The sequence below is a fragment of the Cherax quadricarinatus genome, chromosome 80 (assembly GCF_038502225.1).
Source record: "Cherax quadricarinatus isolate ZL_2023a chromosome 80, ASM3850222v1, whole genome shotgun sequence".
In the NCBI taxonomy this organism is placed as follows: Eukaryota; Metazoa; Arthropoda; class Malacostraca; order Decapoda; family Parastacidae; genus Cherax; species Cherax quadricarinatus.
In genome coordinates, this window is record NC_091371.1 from 12,196,863 (window position 1) to 12,222,484 (window position 25,622).

The 25,622-nt window shown below is 47.4% G+C and overlaps 1 protein-coding gene across 3 annotated transcripts in view; it reads right to left on the minus strand.

Moving 5' to 3' along the window:
* Window positions 1-25,622, minus strand: part of LOC128702441 (serine-rich adhesin for platelets) — a 405,069-nt gene that overhangs the window by 273,930 nt on the left and 105,517 nt on the right. Inside the window, exon 2 of one of the 3 annotated variants that reach the window (XM_070102126.1) lies at window positions 12,404-12,829. The exons of 1 other annotated variant lie outside the window; for it this stretch is intronic. In XM_070102126.1, the coding sequence (XP_069958227.1) occupies window positions 12,404-12,452 (49 nt within the window). In that variant the 5' untranslated portion in view covers window positions 12,453-12,829. Of the gene's footprint in view, window positions 1-12,403; window positions 12,885-25,622 lie in introns of all 3 variants that reach the window. One more of the 3 variants, XM_070102125.1, reaches the window with a different exon arrangement.

The following is a 25,622-nucleotide window of genomic DNA, read 5'->3' on the forward strand; positions in this document are numbered from 1 at the left end:
AGCTAAATTTGCTTATCTTTCTTCTTCGCAGCGATTTACACCGAGGGGCGTGTGTCTCTCAGTGTATATACACCTAGTATGAGTGATTTACACCGAGGGGCGTGTGTCTCTCAGTGTATATACACCTAGTATGAGTGATTTACACCGAGGGGCGTGTGTCTCTCAGTGTATATACACCTAGTATGAGTGATTTACACCGAGGGGCGTGTGTCTCTCAGTGTATATACACCTAGTATGAGTGATTTACACCGAGGGGCGTGTGTCTCTCAGTGTATATACACCTAGTATGAGTGATTTACACCGAGGGGCGTGTGTCTCTCAGTGTATATACACCTAGTATGAGTGATTTACACCGAGGGGCGTGTGTCTCTCAGTGTATATACACCTAGTATGAGTGATTTACACCGAGGGGCGTGTGTCTCTCAGTGTATATACACCTAGTATGAGTGATTTACACCGAGGGGCGTGTGTCTCTCAGTGTATATACACCTAGTATGAGTGATTTACACCGAGGGGCGTGTGTCTCTCAGTGTATATACACCTAGTATGAGTGATTTACACCGAGGGGCGTGTCTCTCAGTGTATATACACCTAAACGTGTGTATCTTTCAGTGTACGTATTGAGTATAAGTTGAGTTGCAGTTCCAGTAAGAGCGAGCACCGTTCTCTCTAAACTCTTGAAGAGCAAGAGTGGTGTGCTGGTATGTTACCATTTTGTCCTAGGTACATGTCAATGAGATACTAGGCCTGTTGTACTCACCTAGTTGTGGTTGCAGGGGTCGATTCACAGCTCTTGGTCCCGCCTCTTCAACTGGCTGCTACCCAGTCACTCTTCCCGCTCCGTGAGCTTTATCATACCTCTTCTTAAAGCTATGTATGGATCCTGCTTCCACTACATCATAATATGTATATGTGTGTGTGTGTACTCATGTATATGTGATTACAAGGGGTCGATTCACAGCTCTTGGTCCCGCCTCTTCGCTGGTCGTTACTAGGTCCACTCTCTCCCTGTTCCATGGGCTTTATCGTATCTCTTCTTAAAGTTATGTACGGATCCTGCCTTCACTGTGTGTGTGTGTGTGTGTGTGTGTGTGTGTGTGTGTGTGTGTGTGTGTGTGTGTGTGTGTGTGTGTATAGCTCCTAGCCTCGAGTATGTGTGTGTGTGTGTGTGTGTGTGTGTGTGTGTGTGTGTTGCTTCCACTCATTATTCATAATTTCTCTCCATTATGTATCAATTATAATTCCTGTTCTCTCTCCCCAAACAATTAATTATTGCCTATTTTCTCTACCTCGCTTAATAATATTTCTCATCTACTCACTCACATTTTTCTCATTCGTTCTCATTCATCATTCTCCACGTGTCTCCTCTCTTCCATTCTTTATTTTTTACTCACTACCTCTAATTTAGTACCAATTTTGTGGCATTATTTCTTCGCATTTCTTCATATTTCCCAGGATTTATCTCATTTTTCACATCTAACGTTTGCAGTTCTTGTGTTCTGACGTCTGTTACTGTTTCTCCCTGTTCTTATTTATCGTGGTCCTTCTCTAGGTCTTCCTTCACTATTTCAATCCATTCATCTCTCTCTCTCTCTCTCTCTCTCTCTCTCTCTCTCTCTCTCTCTATCTCTCTCTCTCTCTCTCTTCGCCCTTTCTTCGTACGGATGGAAAGAAAACATCAGCAAAATACCTCACGTCCACACAGCATCCAATCCTCTCTCTCCCTCCCGCATCGCAGCAACAACCACCACTACCAATAACGATACCTCTTCCCACACTACCACCAGTATCTTCCTCACCACTACCACTACAACTACCACAATTGCCACCCAGCAGAGGGTGGTGGGGGGAGTGGGGTAGGTATAAGGCACTCTGACACTCTTCCCGACCCGAGTGACACAAAGCAATTAACTTTGTGAATCTATCCACGTCTCTTGTTGCCCAGAGGCGTGTATCATCACTGCTGGTTCACCTAGCTCTTGTTGCTGGGTCACCTAGCTCTTGTTGCTGGGTCACCTAGCTCTTGTTGCTGGTTCACCTAGCTCTTGTTGCTGGTTCACCTAGCTCTTGTTGCTGGTTCACCTAGCTCTTGTTACTGGTTCACCTAGCTCTTGTTGCTGGTTCACCTAGCTCTTGTTACTGGTTCACCTAGCTCTTGTTGCTGGTTCACCTAGCTCTTGTTGCTGGTTCACCTAGCTCTTGTTACTGGTTCACCTAGCTCTTGTTGCTGGTTCACCTAGCTCTTGTTACTGGTTCACCTAGCTCTTGTTGCTGGTTCACCTAGCTCTTGTTACTGGTTCACCTAGCTCTTGTTGCTGGTTCACCTAGCTCTTGTTGGTTCACCTAGCTCTTGTTACTGGTTCACCTAGCTCTTGTTGCTGGGTCACCTAGCTCTTGTTGCTGGTTCACCTAGCTCTTGTTACTGGTTCACCTAGCTCTTGTTACTGGTTCAACTAGCTCTTGTTACTGGTTCACCTAGCTCTTGTTGCTGGGTCACCTAGCTCTTGTTACTGGTTCACCTAGCTCTTGTTACTGGTTCACCTAGCTCTTGTTGCTGGTTCACCTAGCTCTTGTTACTGGTTCACCTAGCTCTTGTTACTGGTTCACCTAGCTCTTGTTGCTGGGTCACCTAGCTCTTGTTGCTGGGTCACCTAGCTCTTGTTACTGGTTCACCTAGCTCTTGTTGCTGGTTCACCTAGCTCTTGTTACTGGTTCACCTAGCTCTTGTTGCTGGGTCACCTAGCTCTTGTTGCTGGGTCACCTAGCTCTTGTTGCTGGGTCACCTAGCTCTTGTTGCTGGGTCACCTAGCTCTTGTTACTGGTTCACCTAGCTCTTGTTGCTGGGTCACCTAGCTCTTGTTACTGGTTCACCTAGCTCTTGTTACTGGTTCACCTAGCTCTTGTTACTGGTTCACCTAGCTCTTGTTGCTGGGTCACCTAGCTCTTGTTGCTGGGTCACATAGCTCTTGTTACTGGTTCACCTAGCTCTTTTTGCTGGGTCACCTAGCTCTTGTTACTGGTTCACCTAGCTCTTGTTGCTGGGTCACCTAACTCTTGTTACTGGTTCACCTAGCTCTTGTTGCTGGTTCACCTAGCTCTTGTTGCTGGGTCACCTAGCTCTTGTTACTGGTTCACCTAGCTCTTGTTACCGGGTTACCTAGCTCTTGTTGCTGGTTCACCTAGCTCTTGTTACTGATTCACCTAGCTCTTGTTACTGGTTCACCTAGCTCTTGTTGCTGGGTCACCTAGCTCTTGTTGCTGGGTCACCTAGCTCTTGTTACTGGTTCACCTAGCTCTTGTTGCTGGGTCACCTAGCTCTTGTTACTGGTTCACCTAGCTCTTGTTACTGGTTCACCTAGCTCTTGTTACAGGGTCACCTAGCTCTTGTTACTAGTTCACCTAGCTCTTGTTGCTGGGTCACCTAGCTCTTGTTACTGGTTCACTTAGCTCTTGTTGCTGGGTCACCTAGCTCTTGTTACTGGTTCACCTAGCTCTTGTTACTGGTTCACCTAGCTCTTGTTGCTGGGTCACCTAGCTCTTGTTACTGGTTCACCTAGCTCTTGTTGCTGGGTCACCTAGCTCTTGTTACTAGTTCACCTAGCACTTGTTGCTGGGTCACCTAGCTCTTGTTACTGGTTCACCTAGCTCTTGTTACAGGGTCACCTAGCTCTTGTTACTGGTTCACCTAGCTCTTGTTGCTGGGTCACTTAGCTCTTGTTACTGGTTCACCTAGCTCTTGTTGCTGGGTCACCTAGCTCTTGTTGCTGGGTCACCTAGCTCTTGTTACTGGTTCACCTAGCTCTTGTTACTAGTTCACCTAGCTCTTGTTGCTGGGTCACCTAGCTCTTGTTACTGGTTCACCTAGCTCTTGTTACTGGTTCACCTAGCTCTTGTTGCTGGTTCACCTAGCACTTGTTGCTGGGTCACCTAGCTCTTGTTACTGGTTCACCTAGCTCTTGTTACAGGGTCACCTAGCTCTTGTTACTGGTTCACCTAGCTCTTGTTGCTGGGTCACCTAGCTCTTGTTACTGGTTCACCTAGCTCTTGTTGCTGGGTCACCTAGCTCTTGTTGCTGGGTCACCTAGCTCTTGTCGCTGGGTCACCTAGCTCTTGTTACTAGTTCACCTAGCTCTTGTTGCTGGGTCACCTAGCTCTTGTTGCTGGTTCACCTAGCTCTTGTTACTGATTCACCTAGCTCTTGTTACTGTTCACCTAGCTCTTGTTGCTGGGTCACCTAGCTCTTGTTGCTGGGTCACCTAGCTCTTGTTACTGGTTCACCTAGCTCTTGTTACTGGTTCACCTAGCTCTTGTTGCTGGGTCACCTAGCTCTTGTTACTGGTTCACCTAGCTCTTGTTACTGGTTCACCTAGCTCTTGTTGCTGGGTCACCTAGCTCCTGTTACTAGTTCACCTAGCTCTTGTTGCTGGGTCACCTAGCTCTTGTTACTGGTTCACCTAGCTCTTGTTGCTGGGTCACCTAGCTCTTGTTACTGGTTCACCTAGCTCTTGTTGCTGGGTCACCTAGCTCTTGTTACTAGTTCACCTAGCTCTTGTTGCTGGGTCACCTAGCTCTTGTTACTGGTTCACCTAGCTCTTGTTGCTGGGTCACCTAGCTCTTGTTACTGGTTCACCTAGCTCTTGTTACTGGTTCACCTAGCTCTTGTTGCTGGGTCACCTAGCTCTTGTTACTGGGTCACCTAGCTCTTGTTACTGGTTCACCTAGCTCTTGTTACCGGGTTACCTAGCTCTTGTTGCTGGTTCACCTAGCTCTTGTTACTGGTTCACCTAGCTCTTGTTGCTGGGTCACCTAGCTCTTGTTACTGGTTCACCTAGCTCTTGTTGCTGGGTCACCTAGCTCTTGTTACTAGTTCACCTAGCTCTTGTTGCTGGTCACCTAGCTCTTGTTACTGGTTCACCTAGCTCTTGTTGCTGGGTCACCTAGCTCTTGTTACTGGTTCACCTAGCTCTTGTTACAAGGTCACCTAGCTCTTGTTGCTGGGTCACCTAGCTCTTGTTGCTGGTTCACCTAGCTCTTGTTGCTGGGTCACCTAGCTCTTGTTGCTGGGTCACCTAGCTCTTGTTGCTGGGTCACCTAGCTCTTGTTACTGGTTCACCTAGCTCTTGTTGCTGGGTCACCTAGCTCTTGTTGCTGGGTCACCTAGCTCTTGTTGCTGGGTCACCTAGCCCTTGTTACTGGTTCACCTAGCTCTTGTTACAGGGTCACCTAGCTCTTGTTGCTGGTTCACCTAGCTCTTGTTGCTGGTTCTCCTAGCTCTTGTTACTGGTTCACCTAGCTCTTGTTGCTGGGTCACCTAGCTCTTGTTACTGGTTCACCTAGCTCTTGTTCCTGGTTCACCTAGCTCTTGTTGCTGGGTCACCTAGCTCTTGTTACTGGTTCACCTAGCTCTTGTTACTGGTTCACCTAGCTCTTGTTACTGGTTCACCTAGCTCTTGTTGCTGGGTCACCTAGCTCTTGTTACTGGTTCACCTAGCTCTTGTTACTGGGTCATCTACATGTTGTTCCTGTTCACCTGGCTCTTATTCCTCGCTCACGCAACCAAACAGAACCTAATCTAATGTAACCTAACAGATTCTAATCTAACCAAACGTAACTCTAATCTAATCCAAACTAACCTAACAACCAAAACCTAAAGTAGCAACCCTACTTAACGTAACAACCAAAAGTAACCTAACAGCCAAGCCAAACCTAACGTAACAACCTAACCTAACAACCAAACCTATAACCCAACCTAACGTAACCAAACCTAACGTAAAAACCAAAGCTAACGTAACAACCCAACCTAACAACCAAACCTATAACCCAACCTAACGTAACTAAACCTAACGTAAAAACCAAACCTAGCGTAACAACCCATCAATAAATAAACTTAACCTAATTTTAAATACAGAAAATAACATTAACGTTAATAAGTGACGTTGATGACCACGTTAATAAGTGACGTTGATGACCACGTTAATAAGTGACGTTGATGACCACGTTAATAAGTGACGTTGATGACCACGTTAATAAGTGACGTTGATGACCACGTTAATAAGTGACGTTGATGACCACGTTAATAAGTGACGTTGATGACCACGTTAATAAGTGACGTTGATGACCACGTTAATAAGTGACGTTGATGACCACGTTAATAAGTGACGTTGATGACCACGTTAATAAGTGACGTTGATGACCACGTTAATAAGTGACGTTGATGACCACGTTAATAAGTGACGTTGATGACCACGTTAATAAGTGACGTTGATGACCACGTTAATAAGTGACGTTGATGACCACGTTAATAAGTGACGTTGATGACCACGTTAATAAGTGACGTTGATGACCACGTTAATAAGTGACGTTGATGACCACTTTAATAAGTGACGTTGATGACCACGTTAATAAGTGACGTTGATGACCACGTTAATAAGTGACGTTGATGACCACGTTAATAAGTGACGTTGATGACCACGTTAATAAGTGACGTTGATGACCACGTTAATAAGTGACGTTGATGACCACGTTAATAAGTGACGTTGATGACCACGTTAATAAGTGACGTTGATGACCACGTTAATAAGTGACGTTGATGACCACGTTAATAAGTGACGTTGATGACCACGTTAATAAGTGACGTTGATGACCACGTTAATAAGTGACGTTGATGACCACGTTAATAAGTGACGTTGATGAGCACGTTAATAAGTGACGTTGATGACCACGTTAATAAGTGACGTTGATGACCACGTTAATAAGTGACGTTGATGACCACGTTAATAAGTGACGTTGATGACCACGTTAATAAGTGACGTTGATGACCACGTTAATAAGTGACGTTGATGACCACGTTAATAAGTGACGTTGATGACCACGTTAATAAGTGACGTTGATGACCACGTTTAATAAGTGACGTTGATGACCACGTTAATAAGTGACGTTGATGACCACGTTAATAAGTGACGTTGATGACCACGTTAATAAGTGACGTTGATGACCACGTTAATAAGTGACGTTGATGACCACGTTAATAAGTGACGTTGATGACCACGTTAATAAGTGACGTTGATGACCACGTTAATAAGTGACGTTGATGACCACGTTAATAAGTGACGTTGATGACCACGTTAATAAGTGACGTTGATGACCACGTTAATAAGTGACGTTGATGACCACGTTAATAAGTGACGTTGATGACCACGTTAATAAGTGACGTTGATGACCACGTTAATAAGTGACGTTGATGACCACGTTAATAAGTGACGTTGATGACCACGTTAATAAGTGACGTTGATGACCACGTTAATAAGTGACGTTGATGACCACGTTAATAAGTGACGTTGATGACCACGTTAATAAGTGACGTTGATGACCACGTTAATAAGTGACGTTGATGACCACGTTAATAAGTGACGTTGATGACCACGTTAATAAGTGACGTTGATGACCACGTTAATAAGTGACGTTGATGACCACGTTAATAAGTGACGTTGATGACCACGTTAATAAGTGACGTTGATGACCACGTTAATAAGTGACGTTGATGACCACGTTAATAAGTGACGTTGATGACCACGTTAATAAGTGACGTTGATGACCACGTTAATAAGTGACGTTGATGACCACGTTAATAAGTGACGTTGATGACCACGTTAATAAGTGACGTTGATGACCACGTTAATAAGTGACGTTGATGACCACGTTAATAAGTGACGTTGATGACCACGTTAATAAGTGACGTTGATGACCACGTTAATAAGTGACGTTGATGACCACGTTAATAAGTGACGTTGATGACCACGTTAATAAGTGACGTTGATGACCACGTTAATAAGTGACGTTGATGACCACGTTAATAAGTGACGTTGATGACCACGTTAATAAGTGACGTTGATGACCACGTTAATAAGTGACGTTGATGACCACGTTAATAAGTGACGTTGATGACCACGTTAATAAGTGACGTTGATGACCACGTTAATAAGTGACGTTGATGACCACGTTAATAAGTGACGTTGATGACCACGTTAATAAGTGACGTTGATGACCACGTTAATAAGTGACGTTGATGACCACGTTAATAAGTGACGTTGATGACCACGTTAATAAGTGACGTTGATGACCACTTTAATAAGTGACGTTGATGACCACGTTAATAAGTGACGTTGATGACCACGTTAATAAGTGACGTTGATGACCACGTTAATAAGTGACGTTGATGAGCACGTTAATAAGTGACGTTGATGACCACGTTAATAAGTGACGTTGATGAGCACGTTAATAAGTGACGTTGATGACCACGTTAATAAGTGACGTTGATGACCACGTTAATAAGTGACGTTGATGACCACGTTAATAAGTGACGTTGATGACCACGTTAATAAGTGACGTTGATGACCACGTTAATAAGTGACGTTGATGACCACGTTAATAAGTGACGTTGATGACCACGTTAATAAGTGACGTTGATGACCACGTTAATAAGTGACGTTGATGACCACGTTAATAAGTGACGTTGATGACCACGTTCAAAACTGACGTAGGAAATGAGAATGGTCTTGCCTACATATATTAAGAAATATTATCAAAACTACACGAATATTCGTTCAAAACTACACGAATACTCGTTCAAAACTACACGAATACTCGTTCAAAACTACACGAATACTCGTTCAAAACTATACGAATACTCGTTCAAAACTACACGAATACTCGTTCAAAACTATACGAATACTCGTTCAAAACTACACGAATACTCGTTCAAAACTACACGAATACTCGTTCAAAACTACACGAATACTCGTTCAAAACTATACGAATACTCGTTGAAAACTACACGAATACTCTTTCAAAACTATACGAATACTCGTTCAAAACTATACGAATACTCGTTCAAAACTATACGAATACTCGTTGAAAACTACACGAATACTCTTTCAAAACTATACGAATACTCGTTCAAAACTATACGAATACTCGTTTAAAACTATACGAATACTCGTTCAAAACGATACGAATACTCGTTCAAAACTACACGAATACTCGTTCAAAACTATACGAATACTCGTTCAAAACTACACGAATACTCGTTCAAAACTATACGAATACTCGTTCAAAACTACACGAATACTCGTTCAAAACTACACGAATACTCGTTCAAAACGATACGAATACTCGTTCAAAACTACACGAATACTCGTTCAAAACTACACGAATACTCGTTCAAAACTATACGAATACTCGTTCAAAACTACACGAATACTCGTTCAAAACTATACGAATACTCGTTGAAAACTATACGAATACTCGTTCAAAATTACACGAATATTCGTTCAAAACGATACGAATACTCTTTCAAAACTGGACCTAGAATGGTGACCCTGACAAGCCAGGTAGACCCAGACCAGAGTGGTGACCCTGACAAGCCAGGTAGACCCAGACCAGAGTGGTGACCCTGACAAGCCAGGTAGACCCAGACCAGAGTAGTGACCCTGACAAGCCAGGTAGACCCAGACCAGAGTGGTGACCCTGACAAGCCAGGTAGACCCAGACCAGAGTGGTGACCCTGACAAGCCAGGTAGACCCAGACCAGAGTAGTGACCCTGACAAGCCAGGTAGACCCAGACCAGAGTGGTGACCCTGACAAGCCAGGTAGACCCAGACCAGAGTGGTGACCCTGACAAGCCAGGTAGACCCAGACCAGAGTGGTGACCCTGACAAGCCAGCTAGACCCAGGCCAGAGTGGTGACCCTGACAAGCCAGTTTGATCCAGGTCAGAGTGGTGACCCTGACAAGCCAGTTTGATCCAGGTCAGAGTGGTGACCCTGACAAGCCAGCTAGACCCAGGCCAGAGTGGTGACCCTGACAAGCCAGCTAGACCCAGGCCAGAGTGGTGACCCTGACAAGCCAGCTTGACCCAGGCCAGAGTGGTGACCCTGACAAGCCAGTTTGATCCAGGTCAGAGTGGTGACCCTGACAAGCCAGCTAGACCCAGGCCAGAGTGGTGACCCTGACAAGCCAACTAGACCCAAGCCAGACTGGTGACCCTGACAAGCCAGCTAGACCCAGACCAGAGTGGTAACCCTGACAAGCCAGCTAGACCCAGGCCAGAGTGGTGACCCTGACAAGCCAGCTAGACCCATGCCAGAGTGGTGACCCTGAGAAGCCAGCTTGACCCAGGCCACCATCAGCAAACTCTTAACAAGGCAAACTCTGGCTTCCCCAACTTCACCCAAGTGTAACCTTAACAAACGCTGCTGGGTACAATAACGTTGTCTGCCCGGCAGCGGTGTCTTCCATGTCTTCAGAGAGGTATGAGGAGACTTGCCCCTCATACCCAACCCCGGGATTGCGCCCCGGGTGCTTTGGTTGTGAGCTTCTCTCTCTCTCTCTCTCTCTTTACACAAGATTTAAGAAGGTTAGGGTAAGGTTTCCTAACGTATTTACATATAAGCTATGAGCGGTTACCTACATCTGCTCATTTAAAAGCCTTATTATTATGAGACACGGAACAGAATGAAGTTGGAGCCATCTGACTTTATTTCGAACATGTTCCAAACTCAAGTCATCCTGGGAATAAAAGATCTCAGACGTAGCGACGTTCTGGAGAAAGGTAGTCACAGTGAAGTTGCTGCTTACTGCCCCTCTTGTATAAAAGCTCACTTCTCGCTGTCCTCGGAGTAAAGGCAAGTATGGTACTTTGACAATATTGGCCTTGTACATAACAGTAAGGCCACCCACATCCCTCTGGTGTTGAAGACTGGTGAAATGACAGATCTATCCAAGATGGATCCAGGCGAGAGATGAGGGGTCTTGCTGTATTCTCTACTCTGCCAAGAAGCCGCAGATAAGATTGGGGACAGGCACTTCAAGAAAGTGGAGCATACTTAAGGTGTGAGCATACTTGTGTCTTGTACAGAATCTTGTAACCTCTATCGTCGAGCAGATGCGAGATACGTCGACGTGCTGTAAGCTTCTTGGCTCTTTGTTTGTAAGATTTACAACGTGGTTTTTCATGGTCAGTTTGGAGTCAAATTTCACTCCAAGGATATCAACTTCGTCCCCAGGTACCAACACTCTCCCCTTCACACTTATTATTGCTCCAGCATTACCATTATGGTGCCTAGAGACCATTATCATTTATGTTTTTTTCAGGAGCAAATGTGACCTACCATCGGTTTCTCCAGGCTGATTGATGCAGCTTAGAGCAGCTTGCATTTCTTCTCTTGGATAAGTAGATGTCTGAAAGCAGTCATCTGCATATGTAGGATACTGAGATGAGACGAAGAAGGTCATTGAAGTAGACATTCCATAACAATGGCCCAAGGACACTTCCCTGTGGAACACTTTCCCCAATAGGATATCTTGCTGACTCTGTCCCACTGATACTTATACTGAGAAGATAGTGTAGAGCCTGCAATTCCCGGTGCTTGCAGTTTTGCCAAGAGTCCCTGGCGCCATACTTGGTCGAAAGCACCAGCAATGTCTAGTGCTACTACACAGCTGAATTTAGATTCATCCAGTGCCTGGTGCCACTTAGTGGAGAGGTTTAACAACAGATCAGCAGGAGAGTAACCTTTTCTGAAACCATATTGACGGTCACAAAGAAGTGAGTGGTAGTCAAAGAACTCTGTCTCTCTCTGCCCCTTTCTGTCTGTCTCTCTGTCTATCTCTCTCTGTTTCTTTCTGTCTCTCTCACTATTGTAACAAGGTTATTTAACGTGTATACAACAAAGCTTCACATTCCGCATGCTGGTGTAATTTAACAAAAACGTTAGAAATGTGTCCAGCAGGCAAGTGCTCTTACTGTTGTCGTGAACCAGATATGACAAGGGAAAAGAAGAGCCGTTTCACAAAATGTTTTTTGGAGGGCAGCTCGTCTCGCTGAAAAAACAAATATGTGAATAGAATTTTAGGAAGCCGACGACTACGCAGGAACCGCGTCGGTGTTAATTTTAATACGAAAACAAGCACATAGTAACAATGGCTGACACACACTGCTGGCGGGGCCAGGAGCTGTGACTCACATAGAGGTGAGTACACATACACACCCACTCTACCAGTCAACACTATGGTCACTATTGTGACGTTCTAACACTAACAGTGATATTCTAACACTAACAGTGATATTCTAACACTTACAGTGATGTTCTAAAATAACAGTGATGTTCTAACACTAACAGTGATGTTCTAACACTAACAGTGATGTTCTAGCACACCATCAACCAACAAACCCACATTATCAAAACGCATAACATTACGAACCCCTTTCCAGAAGGGTAACTAGATGCTGGTGAAAGGGTTCTTGATCTAATTAATGGGGGGGCTACCTCGTATTTCCCTGGAGCTGTACGACCAGTACATTACAAACAATACACAACAAAGAGTGAACAGTGAGAGTACTTACCATGCTTGTGTGTGATGTTCTTGAGGGAGTGAAGGAATCCCTTGCTCATGGCTGGTAGTAGAAGTAGTAGTAGTAGTGGTAGTTGTAGAAATAGTAGTTGTAGTAGTAGCTGTGGTGACGATGGTGGTGCTACGGTACAATCCACGCCACACTACCACCCACCATGTCTCCCAGAAGCCAGAGTTTGCTCTCTCAACCTTACACTGGGATACGTACCATCCACCACTGGCGCTGACATCACCCCAGTCATTATATTTCTCCTTTTCAATCCCTTATCTCACTTTTCTTCGTATTTATATCTTCTTAAAACAACCACAATCGCTATATTTTCCTCTCCTCAATACGCCGTTGATTTAGTTACAATCTTTACATTCTTTTACTAGGGAGAATGTCACAGATATCTCGGCTCTTTCCTATTTACGTCGTCTGGTCGACGCGCATAAAAAGGTCAACATTTCAACTTTATTTATGTCATGTCATTCTTCCCGAGAAGAGAGAAAAAGAAAGTGATTTCTTTCTTTCTTCAAGAAGGAAGAAAGCTCTTTTAAAATTTATGGAGAGCCGGGACTAAATGGTCCTCCAAAGCTCCACGCATCAAATATTTCACACTGGCGCGTGCGCTCACACACACACAGGGACCAGGGGCTATGAATCGACCCCCTGTAGACACAATTAAGTGAGTACACACACACACACACACACACACACACAACAGACCTAGTGCCTCCTCGACATGTGCCTAGTACAAAATGGCAACTAACAGGGGCCAGGGGCTATGAATCTACCCCTGCAACCATAATTAGATGAGTACATACACACACACACACAATGGCTAATGACACCTGGCCAGACATAACAACAGGTAACCTGAGCTACCTACCAGCTCCCATTCCAGCTGGTGAAGAGCTGTAGTATCATCCAGGACACTACAACTACCCTCACCTACCTCCGTACCACCATTATCAACCATTATAACAAACATCAACTTCAGTAACCAATATTACGTATAGATTTTACTCACTTCTATGATGGCTAAGATATTATCATTATAATTATTATTATTAATAGTAGTAGTAGTAGTAGTGGTGGTGGTGGTGGTGGTGGTGGTAGTAACAGTAGTACTACTAGTACTATTATATTAAATAACAAGAGTTAAACCCGTGTTTTATTATTCAGCTCCAAGACTGCTGCAGGCTTCAACCTCCGTATGATAACAGCTACACAGATATGAGTCTCTCATAGCCAGCTGCTGTTATCACCAGACGAGGGAAAGACTGACCGAAATATACATATATATATATATATATATATATATATATATATATATATATATATATATATATATATATATATGTGTGTATATGTGTGTATATATATGTGTGTGTGTGTGTGTGTGTGTGTGTGTGTGTGTGTGTGTGTGTGTGTATACTGACCTAGTTGTACTCACCTAGTTGAGGTTGCAGGGGTCGAGTCCTAGCTCCTGGCCCTGCATCTTCACTGGTCGCTACAAGGTCACTCTCCCTGAACCGTGAGCTTTATCATACCTCTGCTTAAAGCTATGTAAGTATCCTGCCTCCACTACATCGCTTCCCAAACTATTCCACTTCCTGACTACTCTGTGGCTGAAGAAATACTTCCTAACATCCCTGTGATTCATCTGTGTCTTCAACTTCCAACTGTGTCCCCTTGTTGCTGTGTCCCATCTCTGGAACATCCTGTCTTTGTCCACCTTTTGAATTCCTCTCAGTATTTTGTATGTCGTTATCATGTCCCCCCTATCTCTCCTGTCTTCCAGTGTCGTCAGGTCGATTTCCCTTAACCTCTCCTCGTAGGACATACCTCTTAGCTCTGGGACTAGTCTTGTTGCAAACCTTTGCACTTTCTCTAGTTTCTTTACATGCTTGGCTAGGTGTGGGTTGCAAACTGGTGCCGCATACTCCAATATGGGCCTAACTGTGTGTGCGTGTGTGCGTGTGTGTGTGTGTGTGTGTGTGTGTGTGTGTGTGTGTGTGTGTGTGTACTCACCTATTTGTACTCACCTAATTGTGGTTGCAGGGGTCGACCTAGCTCCTGGCCCCGCCTCTTCACTATCGCTACTAGACCCTCTTCTCTCTCCGCTTCCATGAGCTTTGTCAAACCTCGTCTTAAAACTATGTATGGTTCCTGCCTCCACTACTTCACATTCTAGGCTATTCCACTGCCTTACAACTCTATGACTGAAGAAATACTTCCTACGTCTCTCTGACTCGTCTGTGTCTTCAACTTCCAATTGTGACCTCTTGTTTCTGTGTCCCCTCTCTGGAACATCCTGTCCTTGTCCACCTTGTCTATTCCACGCAGTATCTTGTATCGTTATCATGTCTCCCCTGACCCTCCTGTCCTCCAGTGTCGTCAGGCCGATTTCCCTTAATCTTTCTTCGTACGACATTCCCCTTAGCTCTGGAACTAACCTTGTTGCAAATCTTTGCACTTTCTCTAATTCCTTGACGTGCTTTATCAAGTGCGGGTTCCAAACAGGTGCTGCATACTCCAGTATGGGCCTGACATACACGGTGTACAGTGTCTTGAATGATTCCTTACTAAGGTGTCGGAATGCTGTTCTCAGGTTTGCCAGGCGCCCCGTATGCTGCAGCAGTTATCTGATTGATGTGCGCCTCAGGAGATATGCTCGGTGTTATACTCACCCCCAGATCTTTCTCCTTGAGTGAGGTTTGCAGTCTTTGGCCACCTAGCCTATACTCTGTCTGTGGTCTTCTGTGCCCTTCCCCTATCTTCATGACTTTGCATTTGGCAGGGTTGAATTCGAGAAGCCAGTTTGCTGGACCACGCATCCAGCCTGTCCAGGTCTCTTTGCAGTCCTGCCTCATCCTCATCCGATTTAATTCTTCTCATCAGCTTCACATCATCTGCGAATAGGGACACTTCAGAGTCTATTCCTTCCATCATGTCGTTCACATATTATAAAGGACTTGTTTGGTAGGTGCTGCAAGCGGGTGTGAATGATAAACTTCTTCGGAGGCTTCTTACTTTATTGTTAAGTAGTGGTGGGTTACACAGGCTTGTGTGTTTGTGCCCATGGCCCGGGCAGGGCCATGCCACGAGAGAGAGCTGGGAGTACTTGTGTCTTGATGCCAGGCCGCTGTGTGAGTGAGGGTGAGGCAAGTCTGGGCATACTGAAGTGGCAAGGCCTATAGATGGCAGCACTTGAGTGGCGCGAAATATGAACTAAGCTGGCAGACAGCATGGGCTGTCTGTGCAGACAGTACAGGCTGTCTACATACGCTCGGCCACCTACCGCGCGTCGTCCCGACGCGACAATACTGGTAGTAAAAGAAACTCGGTCTCTCTCTCGTAGGAACAGGGCACAGAACACAAAATAAAAACATATATATACATATGGACATGAAAAAAAAACTTCCTACAGGGAGGGAAGAAAAAACATGTGGGGTGTGCTAAACATCGTGGTCATAGGCAGTGAGCGTCGAAGGGCATCACTGCACGCCTTCCTGCGTCTGGACAGGTACTGCAACACGGGAGACATCGCTGCGGCTGAGCTGTGACGTAACAGGGTACGGTCTCCTCTGGAACGGTGAAGCAGACATCGTAGGAGTCGCTGCAGGTTTTCACTCAACCTGGGGCACGACATGCTGGTGCCCTCGAGTGAGGCGTCGACAAAACTCGGCAACTGGGCAGGACTTCTGGCAAGCGACTCAGGAGGACACTTCTCGACTGGTACTGTCGCTGGGCTATCACTGCCGGCGAGCATGGAGCGAGTTGTGGAGCAAGTCGTGGCAGAGACGACTGGGCGAAACATCTGGGAGTCGTAACATCATACACCAGACTGCAGTGAGAGAGCTAGCAGTCAAAGTGACATCTTCTTTGTGCAGGCTGCTCACTGAAGCTTGTGACACGAGGCTGACACAGCGCCTGCCGACAGGCCTGGCTGCGGCTTGACGAGTATCATCTCTCGACAGGTGGAGTTATAGCAGAGGTTAGTCTAAGCGTCCCCAGACTTGTTTCTCTACATATAACTGCACTCTGAAGGTCTGGAGGTGAAGTGAAACAAATCTCGATGGGAATCGTAGCAGGTACGATTCTGCAGAACATCACGAGCGACGAGCATAAAAGCTTTCTGTACAAGGGGGCTCATACGCTCAGGGCTGAGAAATCAGCTGTCAAACACACTGGTCACGGGTGACTTAGTGGTACAACTCAAGGGTCTGACCACAGACCTCACTGGACACACGGAAAACTTACAAACACACCGCTGTACATACGGTACAACATGGCTTAACTAGCAAAAGATGCTTTTCTGCGCATAAAACTGACTAAGACATACTAAAATGTGAGAACACTGACTGAGAGGAATTAATTAACACACGACATATATTTTCTCTCAATCTTCTCGACAATACTGAAATAATTACTAGAACACTCGATGTGACATCATGTGATGTCAGGCGTGATGTCGCAAGGTGACGTCAGCAGCAGTGACGTCAACAGACATCTCGAGGTGACGTCAGGCAGACATCGTGAGGTGACGTCAGCAGACATCGTGACGTCAGCAGACATCGTGTGACGTCAGCATCTCGAGGTGACGTCAGGCAGACATCGTGAGGTGACGTCAGCAGACATCGTGAGGTGACGTCAGCAGACATCTCGAGGTGCAGACATCGTGAGGTGACGTCAGCAGACATCTCGAGGTACGTCAGCAGACATCGTGAGGTGACGTCAGCAGACATCGTGACGTCATGAAGTCGGGCAGCATCGTGGGTGGCGTCGATGTGATGCGGGCAGCAGACCACAGCATGTGGCCTGGGATATCTGGTAACTCACGTGGCTTTGTAGGTCTACGTGACATCGGCCACACCCACGTGACGTCGTAATCCACGTAGCTTCGAGTGGCCTCGGGCACTCGGATACACAGCACTGGCAATGAATTCATACGAAAAACAGCAGAAAACACAGCAGAGGGAGAGATGGCGTGGTGGTGTATGGTAGTGTGGTGGCGAGGAGCGTGGGTGAGTGTACGGCGAGGGAGGATCTGGCAACTTCCTCCTCTCAAACCCAAAACACGGCGAAACGCACACTGGACGCAGAAATCACCACAAAACTCACCTCTGGCTCGCTGAAACAGCTGTGCTGAGCTGAACAACAACAGCAACATACAAGTGACGCTGAACACGTGACTTGAGAAACAGCGTGGGGTCACTGGGACGCCACTTACAATTCTCGTAGAATTTCGATAAATTTCGGCTGGATCCTGCTTGTACCTGTGTCTGGATGCTCAAACGTGCAGACACGACATCAGGATAACTCGTTGAGAGACGGATGCTTCTTATGTAGGGTGATGAAGTGAAGGTGACTTCATACCTCTCCTTCCTCTCTCCAGGGTAAACACAACGCTGCGACCACCGCTGGTACCAATATAAAGGGGTTGTTTGGTAGCTGTAGAGCGGGTAGTTAAATGATATACTTCTTCGGAGGCTTCTTACTTTATTGTTAAGTAGTGGTGGGTTACACAGGCTTGTGTGTTTGTGCCCATGGCCCGGGCAGGGCCATGCCACGAGAGAGAGCTGGGAGTACTTGTGTCTTGATGCCAGGCCGCTGTGTGAGTGAGGGTGAGGCAAGTCTGGGCATACTGAAGTGGCAAGGCCTATAGATGGCAGCACTTGAGTGGCGCGAAATATGAACTAAGCTGGCAGACAGCATGGGCTGTCTGTGCAGACAGTACAGGCTGTCTACAATATACCAAAAATAGCACTGGTCCTAGGACCGACCCCTGTGGGACCCCGCTCGTCACAGGTGCCCACTGTGATACATCATTACGTACCATGACTCGTTGTTGCCTCCCTGTCAGGTATTCTCTGATCCATTGCAGTGCTCTTCCTGTTATATGCGCCTGATGCTCTAGCTTCTGCACTAATCTCTTGTGAGGAACTGTGTCAAAGGCCTTCTTGCAGTCCAAGAAGATGCAATCAACCCACCCCTCTCTCTCTTGTCTTACTTCTGTTATTTTATCGTAAAACTCCAGAAGGTTTGTGACACAGGATTTGCCTTCCGTGAATCCGTGCTGGTTGGCATTTATACTCCTGTTCCGTTCCAGGTGCTCCACCACTCTCCTCCTGATAATCTTCTCCATAATTTTGCATACTATACACGTCAATGACACAGGTCTATAGTTTAGTGCCTCTTTTCTGTCTCCTTTTTTGAAAATGGGAACTACATTTGCCTTCTTCCATACCTCAGGTAGTTGCCCAGTTTCCAGGGATGTGTTGAAGATTGTGGTAAGTGGTACGCACAACATATCTGCTCCCTCTCTAAGGACCCATGGAGAGATGTTGTCCGGTCCCATTGCCTTTGAGGTATCGATGTCCCTTAGCAGTTTCTTCACCTCCTCCTCATCTGTATGTATGTCGTCCAACACTTGTTGGTGTGTGTGTGTGTGTGTGTGTGTGTACTCACCTAATTGTACTCACCTAATTGTGGTTGCAGGGGTCGACACTCAGCTCCTGGCCCCGCCTCTTCACTATCGCTACTAGGTCCTCTTCCTCTCTGCTTCCTGAGCTTTGTCATACCTCTTCTTAAAACTATGTATGGTTCCTGCCTCCACTACTTCACATGCTAGCTATTCCACTTCCTGACGACTCTATGACTGAAGAAATACTTCCTAACGTCCCTGTGACTCGTCTGAGTCTTCAGCTCCCAATTGTGACCCCTTGTTTCTGTGTCCCCTCTCTGGAACATCCTGTCTCTGTCCACCTTGTCTATTCCCGTGCTTGACCAGGTGTGGGTTCCAGACCGGTGCTGCATACTCCAGTATGGGCCTAACATACACAGTGTACAGTGTCTTGAACGATTCCTTATTAAGGTATCGTAACGCTATTCTCAGGTTTGCCAGGCGCCCGTAAGCTGCAGCAGTTATTTGGTTGATGTGTGCCTCCGGTGATGTGCTTGGTGTTATGGTCACCCCAAGGTCTTTCTCCCTGAGTGAGGTCTGTAGTCTTTGTCCACCTAGCCAAATACTCTGTCTGCGGTCTTCTTTGCCCCTCCCCAATCTTCATGACTTTGCATTTGGCAGGGTTGAATTCGAGAAGCCAGTTTCTGGACCACGCGTCCAGCCTGTCCAGGTCTCTTTGCAGTCCTGCCTCATCCTCATCCGATTTAATTCTTCTCATCAGCTTCACATCATCTGCGAATAGGGACACTTCAGAGTCTATTCCTTCCATCATGTCGTTCGCATATATCAAAAATAGCACTGGTCCTAGAACTGACCCCTGTGGGACCCCGCTCGTTACAGGCGCCCACTGTGATATCTCTCCACGTACCATGACTCGTTGTTGCCTCCCTGTCAGGTATTCCCTGATCCATTGCAGTGCCCTCCCTGTTATATGCGCCTGATCCTCCAGCTTCTGCACTAATCTCTTGTGAGAAACTGTGTCAAAGGCCTTCCTGAAGTCCAGGAAAATGCAATCAACCCACCCCTCTCTCTCGTGTCTTACTTCTGTTACCTTGTCATAAAACTCCAGAAGGTTTGTGACACAGGATTTGCCTTCCATGAGCCCATGCTGGTTTTCATTCATAATCTTGTTCCGTTCCAGGTGTTCCACCACTCTCCTCCTGATAATCTTCTCCATGACTTTGCATACTATACATGTCAGAGACACAGGTCTGTAGTTTAGTGCCTCGTTTCTGTTTCCTTTCTTAAATATGGGGACTACATTTGCTGTCTTCCATTTCTCAGGTAGTTGCCCAGTTTCAAGGGATGTGTTGAAGATTGTGGTTAGGGGCACACACAGCATCTCTGCTCCTTCTCTAAGGACCCACGGGGAGATGTTGTCCGGTGTGTGTGTGTGTGTGTGTGTGTGTGTGTGTGTGTGTGTGTGTGTGTGTGTGTGTGTGTGTGTGTGTGTGTGTGTGTGTGTGTGTGACGTAAATCTGAGCTCCGTTTAGGTTGGTGCTAGCATATTCTTGAGGAAGAATATGCTGCTTGAAATTAGACTCCTAGACTCTGTAATGAGATGGGCGAACCTTTAATTATGTTATAAAATACAGGTGAACGTGAAGCATTGATGGAACCCTCAGTGATCCTGCCACCGTGGTGATCCACCCACCGTGGTGATCCACTCACCGTGGTGATCCACCCACCGTGGTGATCCACCCACCGTGGTGATCCACCCACCGTGGTGATCCACTCACCGTGGTGATCCACCCATCGTGGTGATCCACCCACCGTGGTGATCCATCCACCGTGGTGATCCACCCACCGTGGTGATCCACCCACCGTGGTGATCCACCCACCGTGGTGATCCACCCACCGTGGTGATCCACCCACCGTGGTGATCCATCCACCGTGGTGATCCACCCACCGTGGTGATCCACTCACCGTGGTGATCCACCCACCGTGGTGATCCATCCACCGTGGTGATCCACTCACCGTGGTGATCCACCCACCGTGGTGATCCACCCACCGTGGTGATCCACCCACCGTGGTGATCCATCCACCGTGGTGATCCACCCACCGTGGTGATCCACTCACCGTGGTGATCCACCCACCGTGGTGATCCACTCACCGTGGTGATCCACCCACCGTGGTGATCCACCCACCGTGGTGATCCACCCACCGTGGTGATCCATCCACCGTGGTGATCCACCCACCGTGGTGATCCACTCACCGTGGTGATCCACCCACCGTGGTGATCCATCCACCGTGGTGATCCACTCACCGTGGTGATCCACCCACCGTGGTGATCCACCCACCGTGGTGATCCACCCACCGTGGTGATCCATCCACCGTGGTGATCCACCCACCGCGGTGATCCACTCACCGTGGTGATCCACCCACCGTGGTGATCCATCCACCGTGGTGATCCACCCACCGTGGTGATCCACCCACCGTGGTGATCCACCCACCGTGGTGATCCATCAACCGTGGTGATCCACCCACCGTGGTGATCCACCCACCGTGATGATCCACTCACCGTGGTGATCCACCCACCGTGGTGATCCATCCACCGTGGTGATCCACCCACCGTGGTGATCCACTCACCGTGGTGATCCACCCACCGTGGTGATCCACTCACCGTGGTGATCCACCCACTGTGGTGATCCACCCACCGTGGTGATCCACTCACCGTGGTGATCCATCCACCGTGGTGATCCACCCACCGTGGTGATCCACCCACCGTGGTGATCCATCCACCGTGGTGATCCACCCACCGTGGTGATCCACCCATCGTGGTGATCCACCCACCGTGGTGATCCACCCACCGTGGTGATCCACCCACCGTGGTGATCCACTCACCGTGGTGATCCACCCACCGTGGTGATCCACCCACCGTGGTGATCCACCCACCGTGGTTATCCATCCACCGTGGTGATCCACCCACCGTGGTGATCCACCCACCGTGGTGATCCACCCATCGTGGTGATCCACCCACCGTGGTGATCCACCCACCGTGGTGATCCACCCACTGTGGTGATCCACTCACCGTGGTGATCCACCCAGCGTGGTGATCCACCCACCGTGGTGATCCACCCACCGTGGTGATCCACTCACCGTGGTGATCCATCCCCCATGGTGATCCACCCACCATGGTGATCCACCCACCATGGTGATCCACTCACCGTGGTGATCCACCCACCGTGGTGATCCACTCACCGTGGTGATCCACTCACCGTGGTGATCCACTCACCGGGTGATCCACTCACCGTGGTGATCCACTCACCGTGGTGATCCACCCACCGTGGTGATCCACTCACCGTGGTGATCCATCCCCCATGGTGATCCATCATAGCGTAAGCTATATTCAATTTACCGACATTTTCCGCCTGAGACAACAAAGGGTTTTATATTAATTAACAGAGCGACAAACTGATTAAGGCAGGTCGGTGCTCGCACAATACTGTCTGCTAAGTCATGCACGCCGCGTCAGGCGCAAAACTGCCTCTGTGATTCTCATTCTGTGGATAATCCCGTATGCTCTCTAAATATGTTATGTTAGGTTAGGTTTGGTTAGGTTAGGTAAGGATAGGTTAGGTTAGTTTAGGTTAGGTTAGGTTAGGTTAGGGTAAGTCGATAATCCCCTATGTTCTCTAAATATGTTAGGTTAGGGTAGGTTAGGTTAGGGTAGCGTAGGTTGATTATCATCTATGCTCTCTAATTATGTTGTGGAGGCAGACGTGTGCCCAAGCATGTGTACGCAGTGGCAAGCACACTTACATGTACACTTAAATACACAGATGTGAGTACAAATTGGTGAGTACACGCACACAAATAAACACACACACACACACACACACGCACACAAAGGCTAATTAAGCTCATGGAGCAGAGACAGAGTGGATCTAGTTGCGACCAGCGAAGAGGCGGGGCAAGGAACTGTGAATCGACCCCTGCAACCACAAATAGGTGAGTACACACACACACACATACAGATGTAATCCAGATGTATATTTCAAATCTTTTTCCCATACAGTCTGTATACATTTTAATGAATAAATTTCAAGCGTAATCACTCAGCTTGAAAGCTTGAGTCCACACCACCGTTGATCTTTCCTCTTCCCCCGGGGGAGCTGACCCCCAACTCGGGGGAATAAGTGATTAAAATGACCTCGTTGAGCTTCCCTTTCCCCCCGGGGCGTTGACCCCCTCCACAACCCAGGGGAATAAGGGATTACAATGATCTCGATGATCTTCCTTCTTCCCCCGGGGGCGTCGACCCCCTTTCCATACTGCCAATGGAAAGCGCTAAACCCGTCTGTTCACACATCGCCATGAAGGCAGACCGGAAGTCTGCCAACTCAAGAGGTAGCGTGTTTCCCCGTCTGCCATGACCTGCCTCTGGTCTGCCATGACCTGCCTCTGGTCTGCCATGACCTGCCTCTGGTCTGCCATGATCTGCCTCTGGTCTGCCATGACCAGCCTCTGGTCTGCCATGACCTGCCTCTGGTCTGCCATGACCAGCCTCTGGTCTGCCATGACCTGCCTCTGGTCTGCCATGACCAGCCTCTGGTCTGCCATGACCTGCCTCTGGTCTGCCATGACCAGCCTCTGGTCTGCCATGACCTGCCTCTGGTCTGCCATGACCAGCCTCTGGTCTGCCATGACCTGCCTCTGGTCTGCCATGACCTGCCTCTGGTCTGCCATGACCAGCCTCTGGTCTGCCATGACCTGCCTCTGGTCTGCCATGACCTGCCTCTGGTCTGCCATGACCTGCCTCTGGTCTGCCATGACCAGCCTCTGGTCTGCCATGACCTGCCTCTGGTCTGCCATGACCTGCCTCTGGTCTGCCATGACCTGCCTCTGGTCTGCCATGACCAGCCTCTGGTCTGCCATGACCTGCCTCTGGTCTGCCATGACCAGCCTCTGGTCTGCCATGACCTGCCTCTGGTCTGCCATGACCTGCCTCTGGTCTGCCATGACCTGCCTCTGGTCTGCCATGACCAGCCTCTGGTCTGCCATGACCTGCCTCTGGTCTGCCATGACCAGCCTCTGGTCTGCCATGACCTGCCTCTGGTCTGCCATGACCAGCCTCTGGTCTGCCATGACCTGCCTCTGGTCTGCCATGACCAGCTTCTGGTCTGCCATGACCTGCCTCATTCTTCAACAACACAGGCTCTGGTCTGCTCCTGGGTCTGCCATGACCTGCCTCTGGTCTGCCATGCCTGCCTGGTCTGCCATGACCTGCCTCTGGTCTGCCATGACCTGCCTCTGGTCTGCCATGACCTCCTGGTCTGCCATGACCAGCCTCTGGTCCCATCCTGCCTCTGGTCTGCCATGACCTGCCTCTGGTCTGCCATGACCTGCCTCTGGTCTGCCATGACCTGCCTCTGGTCTGCCATGACCAGCTTCTGGTCTGCCATGACCTGCCTCATTCTTCAACAACACAGGCGAGAAACTCTTGAAATACAGCCACAGACGTGGCGAACAAGAGGCGCCATTTGCCACACACAAAAAAAAAAATATGCAAAAATTTAGAAATTAGGTTACGTAATTCAAAATTCAAAAATACTATAAACTGTCTGAGCAAGATTACACAAAATACAGTATTTTCCGGCATATAAGGCGCACGACGGACGTATCATAAGGGAAAAATTAGTAATCATATTCAAGGGCTAATTACCCTCTTACTTTACGCTAAAGCGTAACCCTTGAGCGTATAAGGTGCAGGTTGATTTTCCAAGACTTTTTTGAGGAAAAAACGCGTCTTATATGCCGGAAAATAGTATATGTGAAAAAAAAATATATAACTGAGTTACAATTGCCTTTGAAGCAAAAAAATAAAATAATCTTAAAAAAGTAAGAACGCTGAATGCGCAACCTGGCAATTCTTTTGTCTGGCAAGTTGCAAAAAGGTTGACTGGATGTCTGAACTCATTGCACATCTCAGCTATGCATTCAGAGTATCATCAATAATTCGAAATCTGCACTTATTGGCAAAGCCAAAAATATTTATGGCAAATTCAAATTCGCCACACTTCCGTAGCCAGTCTGGCACTTATGGCGAGTGGCAACCGTGTTGATCACCGTTTGTAGGAGACAGGACGTTCAACCATGTGATGCAGAACTGCTGTCTTCTGCCTCCTAGTGCTCTACGAGGCAGATAAATATTAAAGCCTGGCTAAGCCTTCAGCATATGGCTAAGTCTGCTAGAAGATGGTTAGGTCAGCTAGAAGATGGTTAAGTCTGCTAGAAGATGGCTAAGTCTGCTAGAAGATGGCTAAGTCTGCAAGAAGATGGTTATGTCTGCTAGAAGATGGCTAAGTCTGCTAGAAGATGGCTAAGTCTGCAAGAAGATGGTTAAGTCTGCTAGAAGATGGCTAAGTCTGCTAGAAGATGGTTAAGTCTGCTAGAAGATGGCTAAGTCTGCTAGAAGATGGTTAAGTCTGCTAGAAGATGGCTAAGTCTGCTAGAAGATGGTTAAGTCTGCTAGAAGATGGCTAAGTCTGCTAGAAGATGGTTAAGTCTGCTAGAAGATGGCTAAGTCTGCTAGAAGATGGTTAAGTCTGCTAGAAGATGGCTAAGTCTGCTAGAAGATGGTTAAGTCTGCTAGAAGATGGCTAAGTCTGCTAGAAGATGGTTAAGTCTGCTAGAAGATGGCTAAGTCTGCTAGAAGATGGTTAAGTCTGCTAGAAGATGGTTAAGTCTGCTAGAAGATGGTTAAGTCTGCTAGAAGATGGTTAAGTCTGCTAGAAGATGGCTAAGTCTGCTAGAAGA